General features: G+C 38.7%; 1 protein-coding gene across 1 annotated transcript; it reads right to left on the reverse strand.

The window, feature by feature from the left end:
* Nucleotides 1-3,578: 3,578 nt before the first annotated feature.
* On the reverse strand, nucleotides 3,579-20,039 carry morn5 (MORN repeat containing 5). Its single transcript, XM_048559104.1, has 5 exons — nucleotides 19,936-20,039; nucleotides 10,462-10,609; nucleotides 10,041-10,152; nucleotides 9,495-9,626; nucleotides 3,579-4,512 (listed from the first exon to the last, which is right to left on the reverse strand). The coding sequence occupies exons 1-5, from the start codon at nucleotides 19,980-19,982 to the stop codon at nucleotides 4,403-4,405; spliced, it is 549 nt and encodes a 182-aa protein (XP_048415061.1). The 5' UTR covers nucleotides 19,983-20,039; the 3' UTR covers nucleotides 3,579-4,402.
* Nucleotides 20,040-20,203: the final 164 nt, after the last annotated feature.

Genomic DNA, 20,203 nt, shown 5'->3' on the forward strand with positions numbered 1-20,203 from the left:
ATGGTGGGCAGTCTTGGAGATTGGGTCTATTTCAACATGTTTGTTGATTGCATTGGTGATTGAAAACTAGGCCTCCAGGAATTCTCAAGCTTGTCCTTGACTTGCTTGTCCTAGCACTGTAACTTTGTCCCAGTTAAACTGATGTCCTTCTATGTCAGAGTGTATTGAAAGAAGGTTATGCTGTTTTGCTGCGAGTTGGTGTTCATGTATACTGGTGGTGAGTTTCTTGCCTGCCGTCCAATGAAGAGTTTCTCATAGTTGCTGCATGGTATTTTGTATATTGCATTTGTCCTGCTCATTGTGGGTTTGGAGTTTTTAGTCTTTTGAGAGTAAATGGCAAAGTGTGGCTGTTGGTTTCTGTGTTAACCTTATTCCAAGAGACCGTAGGAATCTTGTCAGTTCTGATGTGTTTCTAACATAGGGTAGGGCGGCCTGTGTGTTGGTGTGTATAGTGTCTTCTTGGTATTGTTTGTTTGCCAGGCATCGGTGAACGAAGCTGTTAGGATGACCATTGTTTGCACAGACTCTGTTTACATGTTCCTGTTCATTTTCTGCACAACTCTGGGTGTTGCAGTGAGCTATCACTCATTTAAAGAGTTTTGACAAGAGTTTGTGGTTGGTTGCTGTTGTAATTCTGGATTTGATCTGTGTGTGTACTCTTTCTGTACACGCTGATAACGAATTCACTGTTGTTCGTTTATTCCACCATTATGTCCAGAAACAGGAGTTGATTGTTGTCCTCAACGTTCGTACTGAACTTGGTCCTGCTGAATATGCTGTCAATAAGGTGGTGTGTTTCTTCTAACTTTGCTAGTTTAATGATTACGAAGGTATCATCCAATATCTAACCTATAGTTTATGCTGGATCTGGGGGAGGGCTGTGCATTCCAGTCTTTGCATAACAACAGCTTCTGCTGTGAGCTCCGAATGGGTGAACCCATCGTGTTCCATTCATTTCATTTGTTCATATACCTGGCCATTGAAGACAAATATAAATTCAGAGCAGGACAGAACAACAGCACTTCAGCAGAGGTTACACAGCACTGACAATGTCACCTAGAAGGGAGACAAAACATTTGCATGAAAACCAGTCAGCTTGGCAAACCAACCAACTCCAATCACAACCCCAGCTACAGACCTTTGTTAAAACATTAAACCTTTACAGCTCCTCCAGTTACTTTCATCTCACTAAATTTGTCTCTTTAATGCTCATGAAATGTGCCATTAGATGCTGGGGAATGACCATTAACATGGAGGTCCCGAGAAGCAGTGAGGAGTTGCATTTGCTGGGTAACCATTCTGAATTTGAAGACAGAAATTAATGTTATTATTTTTATTGCTCCTGCTTCAGGTTTGAAAGCTTTTTAAAATAACTTCCATATTCTTTTCTTGGTCTGGAGCATTTATTTTTCTTATTTCCTGTTATAATGTTACTTTTGCTCTTATTCCCACTCTTGTATCATTAGATAAATACTTAAATCTTCTTCTCCCTTCCTTTGACCCCACTCCTTCTTACCATCTTAACCTTGGAATGTATGAAGATATCCTCTGCCTTTCTACTCGCTGATTCTGAACTATATTTTCATAATAAGAAACAATTCAGCTTTGTCACCATACACCTGTTCAATAAATGATTTTCTTCCATTGCCTTCACTTCATGCCCACTTCTTTGGCTAACTTGTATATTTCCAGCATTTTATATTTATTTGCAGTCACTAACTGTTTCATTAAAACCCACACCTCTTTATATGAAAGGAATTGGTCTGGCTGATTGCAGATTTGGCATCAGACTGCTACAACTAAATAATGGTAATCTTCTCATGCTTTGTGTAATTGAAGGGAAAAATGCTCTACACACGTCGGGCTGAGAATTTAACACCATGCAGCATATGAATTATACTAAGGCAACTGGACTGAGAAACCTTAGGAGAGCTTGCGCTAAGATTATTTAGATACAAATCATCAACGTGATTGACATAGCCTCAGAGTACTTAAAAAGAGCCTGTACAGAACTTATTCTTCTACTCCTCAGAAAATAAAGGAATTAAGAGACTTCAAACCTGACTAATTGATTGCTGGGACTGTGATTTAAAGCTCTACTCTATTACAGGAAGCAATTTCACCATTGGAACAAACAGTACCCTTTGTTTTGTTTACACAATGTACAATTACTAACATCATAAATCCTCTAACAACACAGTCTTGTTCATAAAATTATTTGAGGAGGTAATTTAAATTGGTACAGTATTGCACTGAACTGTATGTTCCTTACCACCATTTTGATAAATGTTATTGGTCCTAATGAAAACTGCTTTATTGTCAAGATTTACAATGACTCATTTCCCTGAAAATGTTTCCTTTTACATAAAACCATGAAGAGTTTCAGGAGCGTAACTGTCTTAGATCAATAACTTTTCTCTGTATTTTTGAGACACAACTCGTGGATGAAACTTGTTGCGTAGTCCCTAGATGTTCACATTTGTCTCAGCACTAAATTTTTTACAAGAAACCCTTTCTAATGTATGAAGTTTCATTCTTATGGGGAGCAGGAAAAGACATTGAAATTCCAAGTTATGAATTACTGTGGATTTAAACTAGAAGTTTAATGTCGCTTCTGACACCTTGCTAATTTGGACATTTTCCATGTGTTAGCCTGCATAGTGATTAGACTGCAGCTGTGGTAGACCTCGTACTTTTCCAAGTACTGTGGTTACACATTATGAAAACACACGCAGGTTTTCTAGAAGTGGTCAATGGTCAGCAAGAAACTTGGTGAATTTTCCTCCTTTCTGCAACTGCCTCCCAAAGCTCAAAGGCCCTGTGGCCAGTTGTATTCCAAGAGTGCTATTCCAGCTCACAGAGGCATATTGTCTACTGACATTCACACTGAAATATAAAATGATTGTCCAACACTTTTTAAAAAATTAAGTGGGTCTTCCAGGCTCATTCTCAGATCCCAATATCGTGTGGGCAGATCAGTGGGAAGGCCAGCACCACACTTGTTCCACTCCGTGCTGTTTGACATGAAAAAGCCCAATCAGTAGTCTTTAAAGCGGTTGAATCTTTTTCCCTTTCATTTTCTCAGGTTCAAGAGGAACAATTCTGCTCATCCTGGTACACGAGATTGCACTGTTCTACTGTCAGTCCCTATGCATGATTCTCTGGGATCAGGTCCTCTGCTACAGTTCCATACACGGTTGGCCAGTACAGCATAGGATGTGGCTGATTTTCACCCCCTGCCCAACCACAGAATGAGATACTACAATCCTGTACTGACACCAGTGCATTAGAAACATTTATTATTTTTATTTCCAAATTGAAGTGAACTAGAGTTAACTTCCTGCCCTCGGAATCAACTTATGAATCTCCTTCCAATTTTGTGACAGACATAAAGCAGTAACAGGTTTATCGTATAAATAATTTACCACAGCTGCACTCATCTACTAAATTCAGGACTGATAAAGGATGTAATACAAATTATTATGTTTCTTGGACAAGTAGTTTGAAAAAGCCTTGTATTGGAACACATGACTGAGAAAAAGCTCACGTACCCAATAAACAGTCGTGAAAGATGATCATTTTTGATTTGCCAAAGGTGATATGTTAATTAAAATTGATTAATTAATCAGTTGAGCAAATATAGCAAACTATAAATATATCCTCTTTATACAGAGGTTAGAACTTCCATTTTTACAAAGTAATATGTCATTTCAATTCCACCACAATTACATTTAATTACTTCTTACTGGCCCACAGTAGTGTAGGCGTACGTGACCCCTAAAGCACAATATTTCCACCTCACAATCATATATATAAAATGGATGGGCTATCCTCAAGTATTGCCAGGAAAACATTAACAGCATTCAAAGAAAACAATGTAAACCAAAGTTACAGTCAATAATCATGAATCTCAGAGAATCTCAACTGGGGTTTGAATTTGCCTTAAGTTGATAATCCTGTAAATCAGTACAGTAGTGATAATCCACGTTAGGCTAACTAGATTAGGGATCAACTACAACTTTAGCAGAACAGATTTATATAACAAATATTCAAGTGCACCCATATACATATCAGCATAAACACTGTTCAATTTACTTCTTGAATATATCAAATCAAAACTGTGTTTCATAATTATCAGAAAGAAAAAATGTTAAATTGAAATTTTATGAAATTTATGATAAACACAAATACTCAGGAAAGACTGCAGTTAATATTTTATTAGAGTCTCCAATGAAATGAAACATACTTTTATAAAGCAAATTGTTGAATGAATTTATCATTTAAAATAAATGGTAGCGTGTGAAAAGCATTTGACGTAAGCAACTTTAGTTTTAGTTGTATAACACCAAAGGAATGAGGATACAGTGAGGCATTATCATGGGTACCATATGTTCAACTCCAATCATGAAGGGTATTTGGGTAGCAGTTGCTGGTGGAGTTCAGGCCGGTATCCCGTTATCTGATCCCAACCCTTCCGACAGGTTCGGACTATCCATTCGTGCTCATCATCATCTGAAAGTACAGACAGACATTTCCTTGTAATTTGTCAGATGAAAATGGAACTTTGCCAGTAAAGTTCAGACTGCAGCAAGCTGCAATTACATTTAAATTGACTCAATCGCTCAGACCCAAACATTTGTATTTTTTGCATGCACAATCAGGGAAGGTTCCAATAATGCACTCTTTGTTATTTTATGACTTATGATGGGCATCATGTCAGACCACCGCCTCCTTGTTACCATCAATTACATCTGCTAACTTGCAGTTTTTGTTGGATACACTATTCTGCTCGGGGTGGCCATGTTCTGTCTTATAATAGTGGATGATAAACATATTCCAGCTTCAACAGAACCCTGTAGGATAATTGCAGCGGATTTTATGGCTAATTTGAATCAGTGCAGCTGCAACCTCTTCAGTGGTAACCCATGAAACAAGATGAACTCGCCTATTGTCATGAACAAGGCTTAAATCCTTCCCTGATTGTTCATAATTGGTGACGATGGCCTTAACAGCCACTTGACTAGCCTTTTCACACCCTACCTGGCTGTGTGGCCACCAAATTAAATCCCAGATGCCCAGGCTGATTCCTGCCAGCTGCTTGGAAACTAACTACTTTCTCTTATTCTCCCTCGTCCTGTGACACTGGGTCAAACTCAAGAAACAGATTTTATCACTTTTTAAAGCACAATTAATCCTTGTGGTTTCATTCATACCAGCTACCAGCTAACTATAATTAACATTTAGCTTAACTGCAATTGTTTGCATTTGGTAATTAAAGCTTAAATACAATTGCCTGCATATTCTCACCTTTTATATAATTTACTCTTTGAGACTGCAGCTACATTTTCTCCTTTCAACATAACACAACTCTATAATCAACTGAAAATTGTTATTTGGCTGATATTTGATCATTGGCAGAATTTCAATCTTACTGTTTTATTTTTGTCAAGGAATACAATATTCAATATTTTAATTTATTTTCCAATCATTTGGGTAATGTGTCAAATATATATTCTCTGATACAGCAAGACTTTGAATATAATCATTTTGTATGATTTCATCTTTAAAGAAGTGAAATTTAATATTACAGAGCACATTGTTCATAACATATTGTTCTTCTCCTAAAACACTTCAGTAGGATTAGCATAAAACAGGCTTTTACTTTCCAATAAGATTCTGTTCAAATCATCTTATGATTTAACAAGTGGCAGAAAACATTATTGTACTATATGCCAATATTAGAATTTAAAGATTTACTTTCTAATTTTAATGATTAAGTTTTTACTTAGTTTTAGTGGTGAACAATTAGGAGTGTAAAATGACATTGCCCCTTTACATTTATGTCTACCTTCTCTCTAATATTATCAGTATGGTAAAAGAGTGATTCATATCTATTGCAAAATATAGTATGTTTTCAGTGTTTAGTGCTATGTATTAGATTATGATACAACTTTTGCTAGCAGGTCTGAATTTCTACTCTTGCACCGTGACATCTGAATTTTCACTCTTGCACCGTGACATCTGAATTTTCTCAAGAATCAATACTGGACTCCCCTCCAATTTGTAATTTATGTGCTCAGATGTAGTTGTAATTGCTCGATACATTTAGAGAAAACAGGTATCTGGTGCACAAAACAAGTAATGTTAAAGGGCAAAGACATAACAAAGATCAAAAACTAGACCATTACAAAAATGGATCTTTCCTGGAACAAAAAAAAGGTATGTTGCTAAGGTGGCCTGGTACTTTGAGCAATTTACTTCAGTCTATAATATGAAGTTCCACAGTTTGAGTTTCATAATTTTAGACCACTAAATTTTGTCTGGACACTGATTTGTACTGAGAGTTTCATAGGGAAATAAGTGGAAAACTGATACATTCGATTGCATTTGAATGGTGCCTGTTATTACCATTTAACATTAGCATTAGCAGAAACCAGGGGTGATGAGGATGAATTTCTTCTGTCAGAGGGTGGCAAATCTGTGGAACTGATTGCTACAGAGGGCTGTGGAGGCCAAGTCATTGGGTCTACTTAAGACAGAGATAAATACATTCTTGAGGAACACAACATGTCAGGCAACATCAGAGCAGCAGGACAGTCCTCTGATGCTGCCTATCTGCCACGTTCCTACAGCTCCACACTGAGTTGCCTGATTCCAGTATCTGAAATTCTTGCTATCTTCAATAAATAGGTTCTTGATTAGCAAGGGAATCAAGAGTTCTGGAGACAAGGCTAGAGAGTGAGGTTGTGAAACGTATCAGCGATGATTGAATAGCGGAGAAGACTTGATGGGCCAAATGGCTTAATTCTGCTACTATAACTTATAGTCTTATGGTTATCATCTGGTCATTCAGAAAATACTTTGTGAGCAACAGCAATGCAGAGACAAACGATCAAGTGAAAAATGTTTAAGGAACACATTACTTACTCCTGCAAGTCTGGGATTACCTTTGACATTTTGACATATAAACTCCTCTACATGATGTCAAACACTCAGAATGGCTTTTGAGTGCTAGTCTATTTGCCACATAAAGCTTTTAGGAACTTCCAGTATTTTAACAAGAATTTACAGGTACTATGAATTTATTTGTGGATAATGACCCAGAGTTTTCTAGAATTAAGCTTCTCACAACAATCCCTATTAGCTAGGCTTGTTCCTACACATTCAGATTTGATTGTCAGGTTGTTGGAAGTACATACAAGCTGATAACTATATGTCAGGGTTAACAGGATGTTTTGAACGATAAAAGATGGAATCAACAGTGTATCTCTTTAACCAATGCGATTTAAGATTGATAGGATAATCTGAAAAGGATGGTGAATCAAAGTGAACGAGTTCATGATAAATCATTCTCAAAGAAAGTAAGACAGGGGAACAAAAGTTGGATTATGGGATAGAAAACAAAAGCAAAACGAAAAAAAAAAGAACAATTCACTGATTGACGGAATGAGATTGCACATTTCATACTGCTCACTTTCTGAGCATTAGAGGTTGATTGTTTGCCAGCCAATCATCAGGTTGTGACAAAGGTACTTATGCTATTAATTAGTAATCTTCACCTTCCATTGCAATTTTAAAGTACAAATGCAACAGATCCATGAAGCCTACATGGAGTTTAAAAGCAAGATGATGACTTTTGAAATTAAATATACAGCAAGGCAAATTGTCTAGCTATTTGTCACATTTTGCAACTTATAATGAGGGAGGGATGTAAGTTCCCAGTCAATTTGCACATTCCTAATAGAACACATCATTCACATGTCATCATACTTGTTCAGAAAATTCTGGGTTAATATGTTTATTCCAGAACATGTATTTCGATTAACTGTAAAACTTAGGATGGGAATATTCCTCAGACTTTCAATTATACTTAAAGGTAGACTCATTCTTGAATTAATATCCTACATTTGAAATAAATGCAAAAAAAACCTCCATTTTGATGAGGTTGCTAAATTTCAGAAAACTCCACTCTTGCCTTGTCAAGAACAAATTAAACATAGGACTGCCAAAGGAGGGACTGTTTTACACCCTGTTTATCAGCGAACAAAACATCAGTCTCTACAGAGAACTTTCAAGCATGTGGGTTAAAGGCCGAGGAACCTGTGCATCCTTTAAAACCACTCCCAGACCTAAGAGAGAGACAGCAGCACTTTTTGCTAACCTGTCTGGTCTTTGGAGTCGAGTATAGAGCTTCCTGAATGTTTCCTACCATCTGCTTTTGCTAGCTTCAAGTCCTGGCCAGAAGCCTTGGTGTTTCCTGTCCCTTCCTGCAATGTCTACACAAAAGTAGCTCTTGATATGTCCCTTTTATCCCAGCCTTCTTCCTCAGTTCCTCCCGTCTGCAGCTGTTCATTTACTCTTCCTCTACAGCCCTGGCCTTCTGGCCCACACTATCTATCTCAAGGGAACCCAGTTCCTCTGCATATTGGATACCAACTGCTTCCCAATTGTTTTTTTTTCTCTTGAAGGAAGGCTGTTGGCATATATCTTTTGTAACACACCCGTCATAATCGGCTTGACTTTTATAATATGAGAATAAACTCAAGGCAGTTTGATATACATGAAATCAATTTTTGTGCAGATAAAGTAGAATTATCTATGAAGCAGCAGCAGATACTTCTGTTCATGAACAGTCAGAAATATCACAGCAGAAAAGGCATGCATCTTATTATTTCCAAAAAATATTCATTCTTGAAGTACATAGATTGTAAATTCCAACTGAACTCACAGTAAGTTTTTTTTAATTCTCCACATAAGCAATGGTATTCATTAGACAAATGAAATTATTTTAATTCAGAGGATTATTACATAAACGCTAACATTTTCAATATACTTCGGCATTATTTCATGTCAAACAGCCAAAATGGCACCAAACTTGAAGTATTCTGGCACATTGTTCAATGTTAATTGTTACTGCAAGAAACACGGAGACATAAAAGTGCCTATGCATTGAAACATAGAAAATAGGAACAGGTGTAGACTGTTCAACCCTTCCACTCTGCTCTGCAGAATGATTGATCTTCCAGCATGGTACACTATTCCTACTTTGGTCAAATACCCTTTTATCCTTTTAGCTCTAAGAATTATACGTATGCCCTTCTTGAAAACATTCAATGTTTTGACCTAAACAGTTTTCTGTGACAGAGAATTCCACAGGGTCACCACTCTCTGAGTGAAGAAACATAGAAATAGCATGGGGAGTTACATGACTGATGCTTGTCAAATAATAGATTAAAGATTAGCACAAAAGAAAAGGAGACACTGGAAATTAGAAATGAAAACAGAAAATTCTGAAAATACGCAGCTTAGGCAGGCAGCATCAGCAGACAGAGAGAGAAAAACATAATTATGGAGAATTAAAGGATAACTGTTAAATTTCAGTGTTAACAAATATTAAAAATTAAAGATAACTTGAATTTCACTGTGAAGAGGATCAAACTACCAGTTCATAATTCAAATCTTCAGAGTACACTGGTGAAATTTAACAAACTTACCAGCATTACGAAGAAATTCACCATCGTAACCGGTGATTACTCTGGTTAATGGATTATAAAAGCCATCACCACAATCATAATGTCCTTCTGGAATTGTCCTAGGTGGATCCAGATTTGTGAGTTGAGATCGACCTTGGCCAAATGCAGAAATATCAAAAGCTTACAACAACATCCACTAAATATGCAAGTCTTATGTATAGGATATGGGTGTACACCAGTGGATTCAGCATTAATGCATGTAAATTTTACACTGGTACGCTATAAAATATGGGAGCGAAGCTTGAGTGGATTTTAATTTATTTCCCACGCTAAATAAACCCTACAACAGTTTTTATTTGAGTTGACATTCTGAATGTCCTTGAAAATCCTGACTGTGAAATGACATGATGCACTGAAAAGATAAAAGCTATATCATTATAATATAGAATAACAGTAATTCTGGTCATACATCAAGAACTAAACTCTTATACAGTAACATCTTATCCACAAACATACTTATTGTTTACTCTTTTCTTTGTGAAAAATCCAAAGACTCTGAAAACACACCTGCTGGTTTCAATCCATGACATATTTCAGTGTAAAAGCGTCTGTCGTAGTGATCACAATACGTCCAGTCGTCTTCTTCATATTCTAATCCATCTGCAAATATATAGTTACCCTAAGGGGCAAGGGTAGTTAATCAGGAAATGTCAAGGGTGTAAACCCGAAACGTCAACTTTCCTGCTCCTCTGATGCTGCCTGACATGCTGTGTTCCTCCAACTCCACACTGTATTGACTCAACTACAGGTTATAAGCGTGACACCACAGCTTTCAGAAAGAGTGATGGCATGTAAGCTTAGTTAATGTGCAAAGATGCTATTTTTATGAGTAATAAATATTCAAATATTTGTAAATTAATTTATGATTTCACTCCTAACAGCAAAAATAGCAAAATTCTGGTAACGTTCAAAAATATTCAAGTCAAACCTGTATTACGGCACCTCTGTCCCAGGTGGCGACATATTTGCTTCCACTTGGAAAGTAAAGGATTCCATAGCCATGAAACATGCCATCTTTCATTCCTCCCTCATATCTTGTTTCTGTTGGCAGGGTATACACCCCTTTGCCCTCCATCCTGAGAAAATTGAGATTAAGGTAAGATGCAGAGAAAAGAAAGCCAAAGCGAAAGCGAAACACCACAGAGGCTAGAGATCTGAAAGAAAAACTGAAAGTGCTGGAGAAACTCACAGATCTGGCAGAATCTGTGGAGATGAAAAGAGAGTTATCGTTCTGCATGTAATATGACTTCTTTGGAAAGTTGCATAATTATTGGTTGGCCATCCGTTGTTGTAGCAATAATGAATTAGACTGGATAATAGAGTATCCTTTTAGAGTAACATGATTTGTCTTAGATCTTTCAAATTGAATCAATTGTCAATAGAAGTGATAATGAAATATGTAAACAAAAAAGATTTATCCTGTTATCACTCATTTCGGCCATGCACTACCAACACTTTTATCATTTAATCTCTCTGACATCCACCCTAACATAGATCTTCCCCTTAGTCTATTTAGTCACTCCTCCCCCTTCATTTACTTAAAATCTATTACATCTCTAACATTTCACAGTTCTGATGAGAGGACATTGAGCTGAAATGTTAAATACTGCCTTGACCTGAATATTTTTATTACTTTTTTTTCTTAGACTACATTCCTAGCATTCACAATACTTTCTGTTTGTAGAATTGTGGTCATTTGCCAGGAAACTCTTTGAAGAAAATTGGAAATTGATTCCACATACAACTGAGTCTATCCCTCAAGAAGGAGGGCCTTTGAGATACTATAGAAAAGCAGGTTTTGGATCCACCCAGGAAGGCCAGTCTCAGGTTCAAATAATCATTTGGTGTTGCTGATATTTGCCAAATTATAAATATAGTAAAGAAACAAAAAGGGTTGAAAGGTTCACAAGCATGACACAAGGTTTGTTAATGTCCCTAATTTTGTACAGCGATGAAAGTTTGGTGCAGGCTTAGTATTCATCAGTAGATGTCTCTGGTGCAATTGAGAAATAGTAATTTACAAAGAGAACTTTTAAATAAAGCTAATGACATTCTTTATCAAAACATCAAAACACATTTGTTACTCTTGGTGATTAACAAACTGCCAACAAAACTGTAATCTGAAAAAACACACTTCAAAGCTCCACACGTTGTACATTGTGAACCATTAACCTTGGCCAAAAACAAGCATTCTTTCCCGTTTTTCATTAGTCGGAATTTCAGGCCCCTATTGGCAGAAAATTGGTACTGCATCAATCATTTTTAATTTGTGTGACCTCAATTGTTAACGACTGCCAGCATCATCAAACAAGACACAAACTTCAATTGTACCAATTAATTTGAAAATGTGAAGAAATATTCATAAAAACATTGTGGATGTGTTCAGGTCTGTACCAACCTCTAAGTGACTATATAAATTGATTTATGTTTGCGGTTTATGATTTAATGCGAACTGAAAATGCTAAACGTGAAGAAAATAATCAGAGTTAACGTTTCAGGTTCGGTAACCCATCCCCAGTTTGGAGGAAGGGTCACTGGACCCAAAACATTAACTCTGATTTTTTCTTCACAGATGCTGCCAGACCTGCTGAGCTTTTCCAGTAACTTCTGTTTTTGTTCCTGATTTACAGCATCCGCAGTTCTTTCTATTTATTTTCTCAAATGTTTTATGCTGGTGATGTAATCTTATAGGGGTCTAAGCAACATGGATTATGGCAACATGTGTGGAAGAACTTGGCAGCAAGTGCAGTGAAGCCCATTTCAATGGTGGGAGTAACTTGCACTATCCATTATGCTTTTAACAAGTGGTGAGATTCTCACTTGGCAGCAGCGAATTACCTGTAGTGATTATTGCTTTTATGCACCTTGGTAACAGCTCAGCTTACCAAGTTAATATTCAACTTTCCATTTTACCAAATTTACCAAAGAAGCTTAATGTTAGGAAAACTTGTCAAAAGAAAGAGAGTGAGATCCTGGCCAACTTAGCTTGTTGATTGCTCCAAACGACCTTGACATTAGAAACAGAGCACCAGGCGATTCTTCACAGGTACAGGACACATGCTTCACATGCCACAGATATTGGCATCCAACTTCCTTCAACCTCTAGGAGGCCTCACGGTACATGTCTGGTTCACTCACTCTGAACCGACATGGATAATCACAGCATCCCTAACTTGCATTGCCTTGCCTTTTTGCATTTCACCCTCTCACCAGAGATACCAGGCTGATATTACTGCTGTCTTGCTGTGTCAATTGGTGCAAACACAAAGTCAGGAAGCTTGTCACAGTTATTAGCAGGCCTCAATCAAGTCAAATGGGGCAGCCTTTGTTCAGGGGTGCCCAGCACAGCATGTCAAGGGCAGGTTCCCCCTGTCCAAGGCAGACAGAGACACGAACTTCTCCTCATGCTGGATGAGGAGCCGAATAATGGGCAGCACATCACACATCTTGAGTCTTTCTGTCCTATTCTGTTTTCATTATGGAATGAGGCAGACACAGATATTAATGGAGATGGAAGTGAGTGACAGTGTTATTATTGTGGTGCAGGTGGGGAGATATCCCAACCGAGTGATTTGGCAGTGCAGAGGTCATGCAGACCTGCCTGGTGGTTGAGGTTCTTGAGAGAGATTGAGTGAAGGAAGATGGGCAGAAATTAGTAAGAGTGGTACAGCATGAGCATTGGTTAGAGGTGGACACTGTAGCAACGATAGACTGAGCGTGAGGTATTTTGAGAGTAGATGGTGACATTTACTTTGCAGAGTGGAGAAAGACATTGATATTCTTCCTGTAGTGCTGGGCATTCCTCAAGTCAGTTAAATTAATTTAGCAACCTTGGAGAAGACTGGTACATTCAAGTGTATGGTCCTGGAAATCCCACATCAGCACCATCCCATTCATCAGGACCTTCCAGGACCCTGCCCACAAAGTGCATTTCCTACCTGCCATATTGGGACAACTATCAGGAACCATGCAAGGCAGTTTCAGACAGTGCTTGTCTTGCTGTACCAAGGGCTTTCAAAGATGGCACAGGTGCAAAGGGTGCCTGTCTTCAAGCAGGTATCTGTTGAGTGGTGAGTTGTTCTGGAAACACCATGCCATAAGCTGAGGTGGAAATTGGAAATGAATGGGGCCAGTAAGCATGGTGGATAATTAATGAGACAGTTTGGTAAAATACAGTGAAAGAACTCATTAGGTCTCACATCAACGTATCCTCCAAAAAGACCCGATGCAACTCAGCCTCAGCCAAAGAAAAGGTAAGATCCAGCCTTTGATCTCATTCTCAGCTGTGGTGTAACCCATATACCAAGACGATCTCTTATTTGTTGTAGTGGGATGAGCAACAATTCAGTTACTCTTGGAAAACAGGACTTCAAGACAACTCAATTTAATTCTCTTTTTAAAAATTATACACTTCAGAGTTTTAAGTCTACAGAATATGTTCTATGAAACCTTCTAAATTTAAATAAAATTATTCTTGGCAGAACATTGATTTGGGGCCAATATTTCAGCAATAGTATGAGCATACTATGCATTCATTTGCAAGTTTAGAATGTATTCGTCAAAAGATTACTTGCATATCAACACTTAGTACAATCATATGCCATCCAACATGTCAAAAAGGCATTAACCAGTTTAGGAAAGTCTTTAGGCCATTTACTTCAAACTAGTGGATGGAGAAGTGATATTGTAATTACATATATATTGAATTATGCACAGCAGGACTAGCCGTTTGCTTTCAACTGGGGTGTTGTAACTGTACAGAGGCCTTACATTCATACAGGAATAGAAATCAGACAAATACTATATACAGCAAGTTGCTTGATGAATTTACACTTGAATTGAATTGAATTGGCTTTATTGTCACATGTACTCAAATGACTACAGTGAAAAGTCTACAGCTGCCATATTACAATGTCATCTTAGGTACAAAGGTGGCTATGTACAGATAATTATGACAAAATTCTTAGGACAAAAAAAAGTAAAGAAATAAATTGACTTCAGCTCCAATGTCAAGAGAAAAGATTGCTCTGTGATTAAATCCTGTGAGAGGATTTTTTTAAAACTAGGTATGAGTAGTTTAATGAGAATGCTTATATAGGTTAGGGCAATTAAGTTTTATATTTGTAAAATTACAAAGAGTTTTGACAAAGCAACATTTTGAATAATTTATTATAGAATCCCTACAGTGTGGAAACAGGCCCTTTGGCCCAACAAGTCCACACTGACCCTCAGACCATCCTATCCAGACCCATCACCCCCAGCCTAAATATCCCTGGACACTATGGGTGATTTAGTATGGCCAAACCACCTAGCCTGCACATCTTTGGAGTGTGGGAGGAAACCAGAGCACCCAGAGGAAACCCACAGACATGGGGAGAATTTGCAAACTCCACACAGACAGTCGTCTGGGGTGGAATCAAACCCGGGTTCTTGGCACTATGAGGCAGCAGTGCTAACCACTGAGCTGCCATCACCATCCTGACTTGGAAAAATATCACCATTATATCAGTGTTGCTGAATCAAAAATCCTGGAGCTTCCTCCCTAACAGCATTGTGGGTCTACCAACACCAAATGAAAAGCAGCAGTTCAAGAATCAGCTCACCACCACCTCTCAACGGCAACTAGGGCTGGGCATTAAATGATGGTCTCGCCAGTGTTGCCCACCTCCCAAGAAGTTAAAAAAAGAAATTATTTAAACTAATTGACACAACTAACAGATCAAAAAATTGACAAATTATGTTGCTGAATTGAAGTTGCAGAATACCTTTGCATATTATTTATGTGAGTGTGGAGTAAGAAATTACAGGGCTGAATTTTACCAAAAATTGCTTAGGGTTAATTTCTAGGAGTTTCATCTTAGTGTCAACTTTAGCTAATGTTTTCCTCATGGTATTTTCTGCATGACACCCCAGTAGTTACAAACCATGCCTCTATGGTGCCATGTTCACGTTATTTTACATTCTGCAATGACATAATTACTCGACACAACCGGAGCATTCCGGGCTTTCCGGAGGTGACACCATATTTAAAGTTCAACCTTGTACAAGGATAAGCATTGCAAGGCAGGAGTTGATCTTCACAGTGGATATCCTGGGAGGAGAATGAAAAAGAAAACCTACTGAGGGTATACAGGCAGTGCAGGTTACACTTTAATTCAAATTTAGGTTCACATGAATAAATATGTTGTCATTTTACATCATCAACCATATGATCGACTCTGATTGTAACTGTAGCTAGAAAAATGAAACAATAGAGTCTACCCATCCATGGTGCCATAACAACTTAGAACGCTGTTTTAAGGGATTGCTAATTTTTCCCTAATGCCCAATGTAGCATGACATTTTTTCATTGTTTAATGTTTGACCATCACTTGCTGAAAGACTTGAAATGGTTGAAAATTTTCGGTTTTATTGAACAACACCAAAAGTGAAGAAAAAAATCTTAAAAATGTTGCATTGCTTCTGGACTAAATAGGGGCTGTTTGCCTTTTGAGAAAAAATACAATTCACAGTCAACGAGTGATCGCTGCGCCCAACTCACATCTTTTGGAACCGATTGTCAATTAAGTGCTGTGCCTAAAACTGCCATGCTCTGTCATGCTGATAGTAATGTTCCAGTTGCAAAATGTCCTCATTTTTCTCCTCGTAAGACTGCTGCTGCTGTGTAAGCTCTTTAATGTCCTTCAATTCCCCTCTTTGCCTCCTCCAGTTGTGCAGAGCACAGCATGCTCAGATTTTATGGTAGTCTATGTCTTCACCACACTGCAGTACTCCTCGTCCAGAATAATCCAAACAGGAGAGCCTCATCAGTGAACCTCATCAACAGAGGCCCTGGCCAAGAATGGGCTACACTTAGCTTCAGACAGGTGTTGCGTAAAAGGCTCATTAGCTATAGTTCCAGAGGATAGCCCTTGTCCCTCAGTAACCTCTTGGAAAGTATCACCCATTGAAACAAACATGAATGTGAGAGTTCTCAAGGAAATGGAATTTGTGATGGCTCACAAAGTACCTTGCATACATGTCTATGATGTGGTAAAAATGATCACAGATGAATTGTACATTGATAGAATGGAACCCAGTTCTGTTGATGAAATCTGTTGCATAATGACATGGTGTTCTCAATGTGATGTCTGTACTATCTATAGGTCCTTGCGGCTGGGGGAAGCCAGCTATGTTGGCAAAGCCTTCTGCCCGGGCTGTGGCACTGACATTGTCGCAGGAAAATGAGATGAAGTGGTGTAATCTGGCACAAATTGCATTATAAACAACCCTGATATATTTATGGGTTGAAAGTTATGAGGTCTCCAAGTGGATCCTTGGAAGCAGCCAGATTAAACGCCAGCATAAAAGTTTTGCACAGCTGTCACCATAAGCAAACTGGGATAGGATGACCACGTCCCCCTTCAGGTAACAGGTCTTACTTCAGCAGTTGGTACGGTTCAGTGACATGTTCAATATCCAATGGCAATGTGTCTCATTCATCTGGAGGAAATAGCATTGATGATGACAGACTCTGGGCCTCCTGTCCTCCTCCACTTTCTGAGGGGAACTCTAGCAGCAACCCCTTCATATGGAAGCTGTCTGACTGCGACTGGAAGTTGCTGCTGGTTTTTAGCTAGTTGATGCATCTGTTCCAAGATAATGGGAACTGCAGATGCTGGAGAATCCGAGATAACAAAGTGTGGAGCTGGAGAACACAGCAAGCCAAGCAGCATCTTAGGAGCACAAAAGCTGACGTTTCGGGCCTAGACCCTTCATCAGAAAAGGGGGATGGGGAGAGTAGTCTGAAATAAATAGGGAGAGAGGGGGAGGCGGACTGAAGATGGATAGAGGAGAAGATAGGTGGAGAGGAGAGTATGGGTGGGGAGGTAGGGAGGGGATAAGTCAGTCCGGGGAGGACGGACAGATCAAGGGGGCGGGATGAGGTTAATAGGTAGGAAATGGAGGTGTGGCTTGAGGTGGGAGGAGGGGATAGGTGAGAGGAAGAACAGGTTAGGGAGTCAGAGACAGGGAAAACATCCTATTTCTATTCACCTTGATGCGCCCTGTAAGAATTTTGTAAGTTTCAATGAGATCACCCCTCATTCTTTCAAAACTCTAGAGAATTCAGACTCTTTAGGCATCTTCATTTACATTGAATGCCAACATGCCATGTGCCTTCTCAATTGTTTGCTGCATCTGAATGCCAGCTCTTGTGATTGATAGACAGGCACACCAGGTCCCTTTAAATAATTGCTTTTGCAATCTCTTGCCATTTAATAAATATTCTGCTTTTTTTTAAAAATCAAAGTGAATATCTTCACACTTATTTACATTATATTCCATCTTCCGGCCCAGTCACTTAGCTTGTCAATTCTTCTGAAAAGTCCTTGCACTCTCCTCATGACTTATGTTCCTACTCAGTTTGGCATCATCAGCAAATTTGAAAATGTAACAATACACCCCACGCCTATCAACTATTTATGTAGACTGTGAAAAGTAGTGGGGCTAGTACTGATCCTCGCAGTAAGCCAACAGTAACAGGCTGCCAACTTGAGAATTATCTACTCATTCCTGCTGTCTGGCTTTTGCCTATTAACCAATCCTCAATTCATATGAGTATATCCCCCCAATCCCGTGCACTCTAACTTTATTTACTAACTACCTGAGCAGGAACTTATCAGAAGCCTTCTAAAAATATACTATAACTGCTAGGTTGTTTGTTATGCTAGGAATGTAAAAAATATCAAGAACCTATTAGATTATGAAAATGAACAGAAAAACTGAAAATAAGGGTGCAATGAAAAACTTCATTATTATAACACCTTTAATGATTTGGGATGTCCCAAAATGCTACACAGCTGATGAACTACGTTTTAAAAATCACAGTAACCATTGTACAACAGGAAATGCAGCAACCAAGTTAAACATAATAAGCTCCCAAGCAATATAGTGAGGGCCAAAAACCAATTTTGGTGTTTTTGATTGAGAGATCAATACTAAGTGAAACATAACAAACTGCTCTTTGAATAAACAGTGTCACAGGATGATGTAGTCTCAGTCTAATGTCTCATTTAAAAACATTAAAAAACATTGTGACAATGGCACAATCCCACAATCCCTGCACTGCACCGAGGGTCAGACTAGCATTTTTGTGTTCAAGTCACTGCAGAGGAATTATGGACCTTTTGATAACCTTCTGTCTCAAGAAGTGAGTGTGTTTTTTTGGTGACACCAGAAAAATGGAAAACCCTGGAAAGACTGGGCAAGCCACTGAGCATCCAACTCAAGGGGAAAGACAACAGGTGAAGGTTTTTGTTTTCCAGCTGAAGTGTTAATCTGGTTTCAGAACTTCTGAAGAAGACATACTTGAAAGGGTTCAGAAAATATTTACGAGGATGTTGCCAGGTTTGGAGGGCCAGAGCTATAGAGTGAGGCTGAATAGGCTAGGGCTATTCTCCCTGGAGCGTGGAGGCTGAGGGGTGACCTTATAAATCATGAAGGGTATGGATAGGGCAAATAGACAAGGTCGTTTCCACAGGGTGGGGAGTACAAAAGTAGAGAGCAAAGGTTTAAGGTGAGAGGGGCAAGAATTAAAACAGACATAAGAGGCAGTTTCTCACGCAGAGGGTAGGACCTGTATGGAACGAGCCGCCAGAGGAAGTGATAGAGACTAGTACAATTAGATTTAAAACACATCTGGACGGGTACATGAATAGGAAGGGTTTAGAGGGATATAGGCCAAATGCTGGCAAATGGTACTAGATTAATTGAGGATATCTAGTTGAACTGAACCAAAGGGTCTGTTTCTGTGCTGTACGTCTTTATGAGTTTATGACAAACCGGACTTGAAATATTAACTCTGTTTTGCTCTCCAAAAATATTGCCAAATCTGGGTTCTGAGGAATGCTCACCAGACCCGAAACGTTAACTCTGATCTTCTGAGCTTTTCCAGCAACTTGTTATTGTTCCTGATTTACTGCATCGCAGTTCTTTCCGTTTTACACTGCCAGACCTGCAAATTCAGCACTTCACCTGTTTAATATAAATGAAACAAAGAACGACGGATTCTGGAAACGTGAAACAAAAATTGGGGAAATTCAGCAGGTCTGTGAAGAAAGAAAGAGTAAATGTTTCGAGTCCAGTGACCACTCTGTTCTCTCTCCACAGGTTCTGAACAAGGATCGCTGGACTCGAAACTTCAAGCCTGTTTTGTCTCCACGGATACTGCTATTCCTGCTCAATTTCTCCACCAATTTCTCTTCCTCTGTTTATATCGGGTGTAGGTCGGGCTGCGGTGAAATTTGTGCTGAAGAACAAGGCTGCTGACTGCAAATGATGGATCTCTTCCCACCCCCAAAGCAAAGCCATGGCATCACCTCGATCATCGAGAAGCTGACATTTCAGTCGGCTCCTTCCATACCTGCCATTGAGATAGTCCCCGATGTAGCTACTGCCTGTATACTCCATGGTCTCAGGGTACAACGCAGCATCATGGCAACGCCCTTTGACCTGACCATCCCCTTCAATAAAAACCAAAATGGGAAATCAATTCCTGATAACTTTTTTACACAGCTCAGAACAATTAATGTTTTAATATGTACACAAATAAATATGGTGAAAGCTAAAGGTGGAAGTTTTAAAAAATTGTCATTTAAAAGTTAGTCATTTTATGGGTAAACCAAACTTGC

The sequence above is a fragment of the Stegostoma tigrinum genome, chromosome 29 (genome assembly GCF_030684315.1).
Source record: "Stegostoma tigrinum isolate sSteTig4 chromosome 29, sSteTig4.hap1, whole genome shotgun sequence".
NCBI classification, from domain to species: Eukaryota; Metazoa; Chordata; class Chondrichthyes; order Orectolobiformes; family Stegostomatidae; genus Stegostoma; species Stegostoma tigrinum.

Bases quoted from the DNA above. Each gene is read 5' to 3' on its own strand.
- morn5 (XM_048559104.1), bottom strand. From the start codon at position 19,982: ATGGAGTATACAGGCAGTAGCTACATCGGGGACTATCTCAATGGCAG. The intron at 10,610-19,935 runs GTATGGAAGGAG...CAATTTTCTCAG, and splicing joins GGGGACTATCTCAATGGCAG to GATGGAGGGCAAAGGGGTGT. The intron at 10,153-10,461 runs GTTTGACTTGAA...CTTGCCCCTTAG, and splicing joins ACAGAGGTGCCGTAATACAG to GGTAACTATATATTTGCAGA.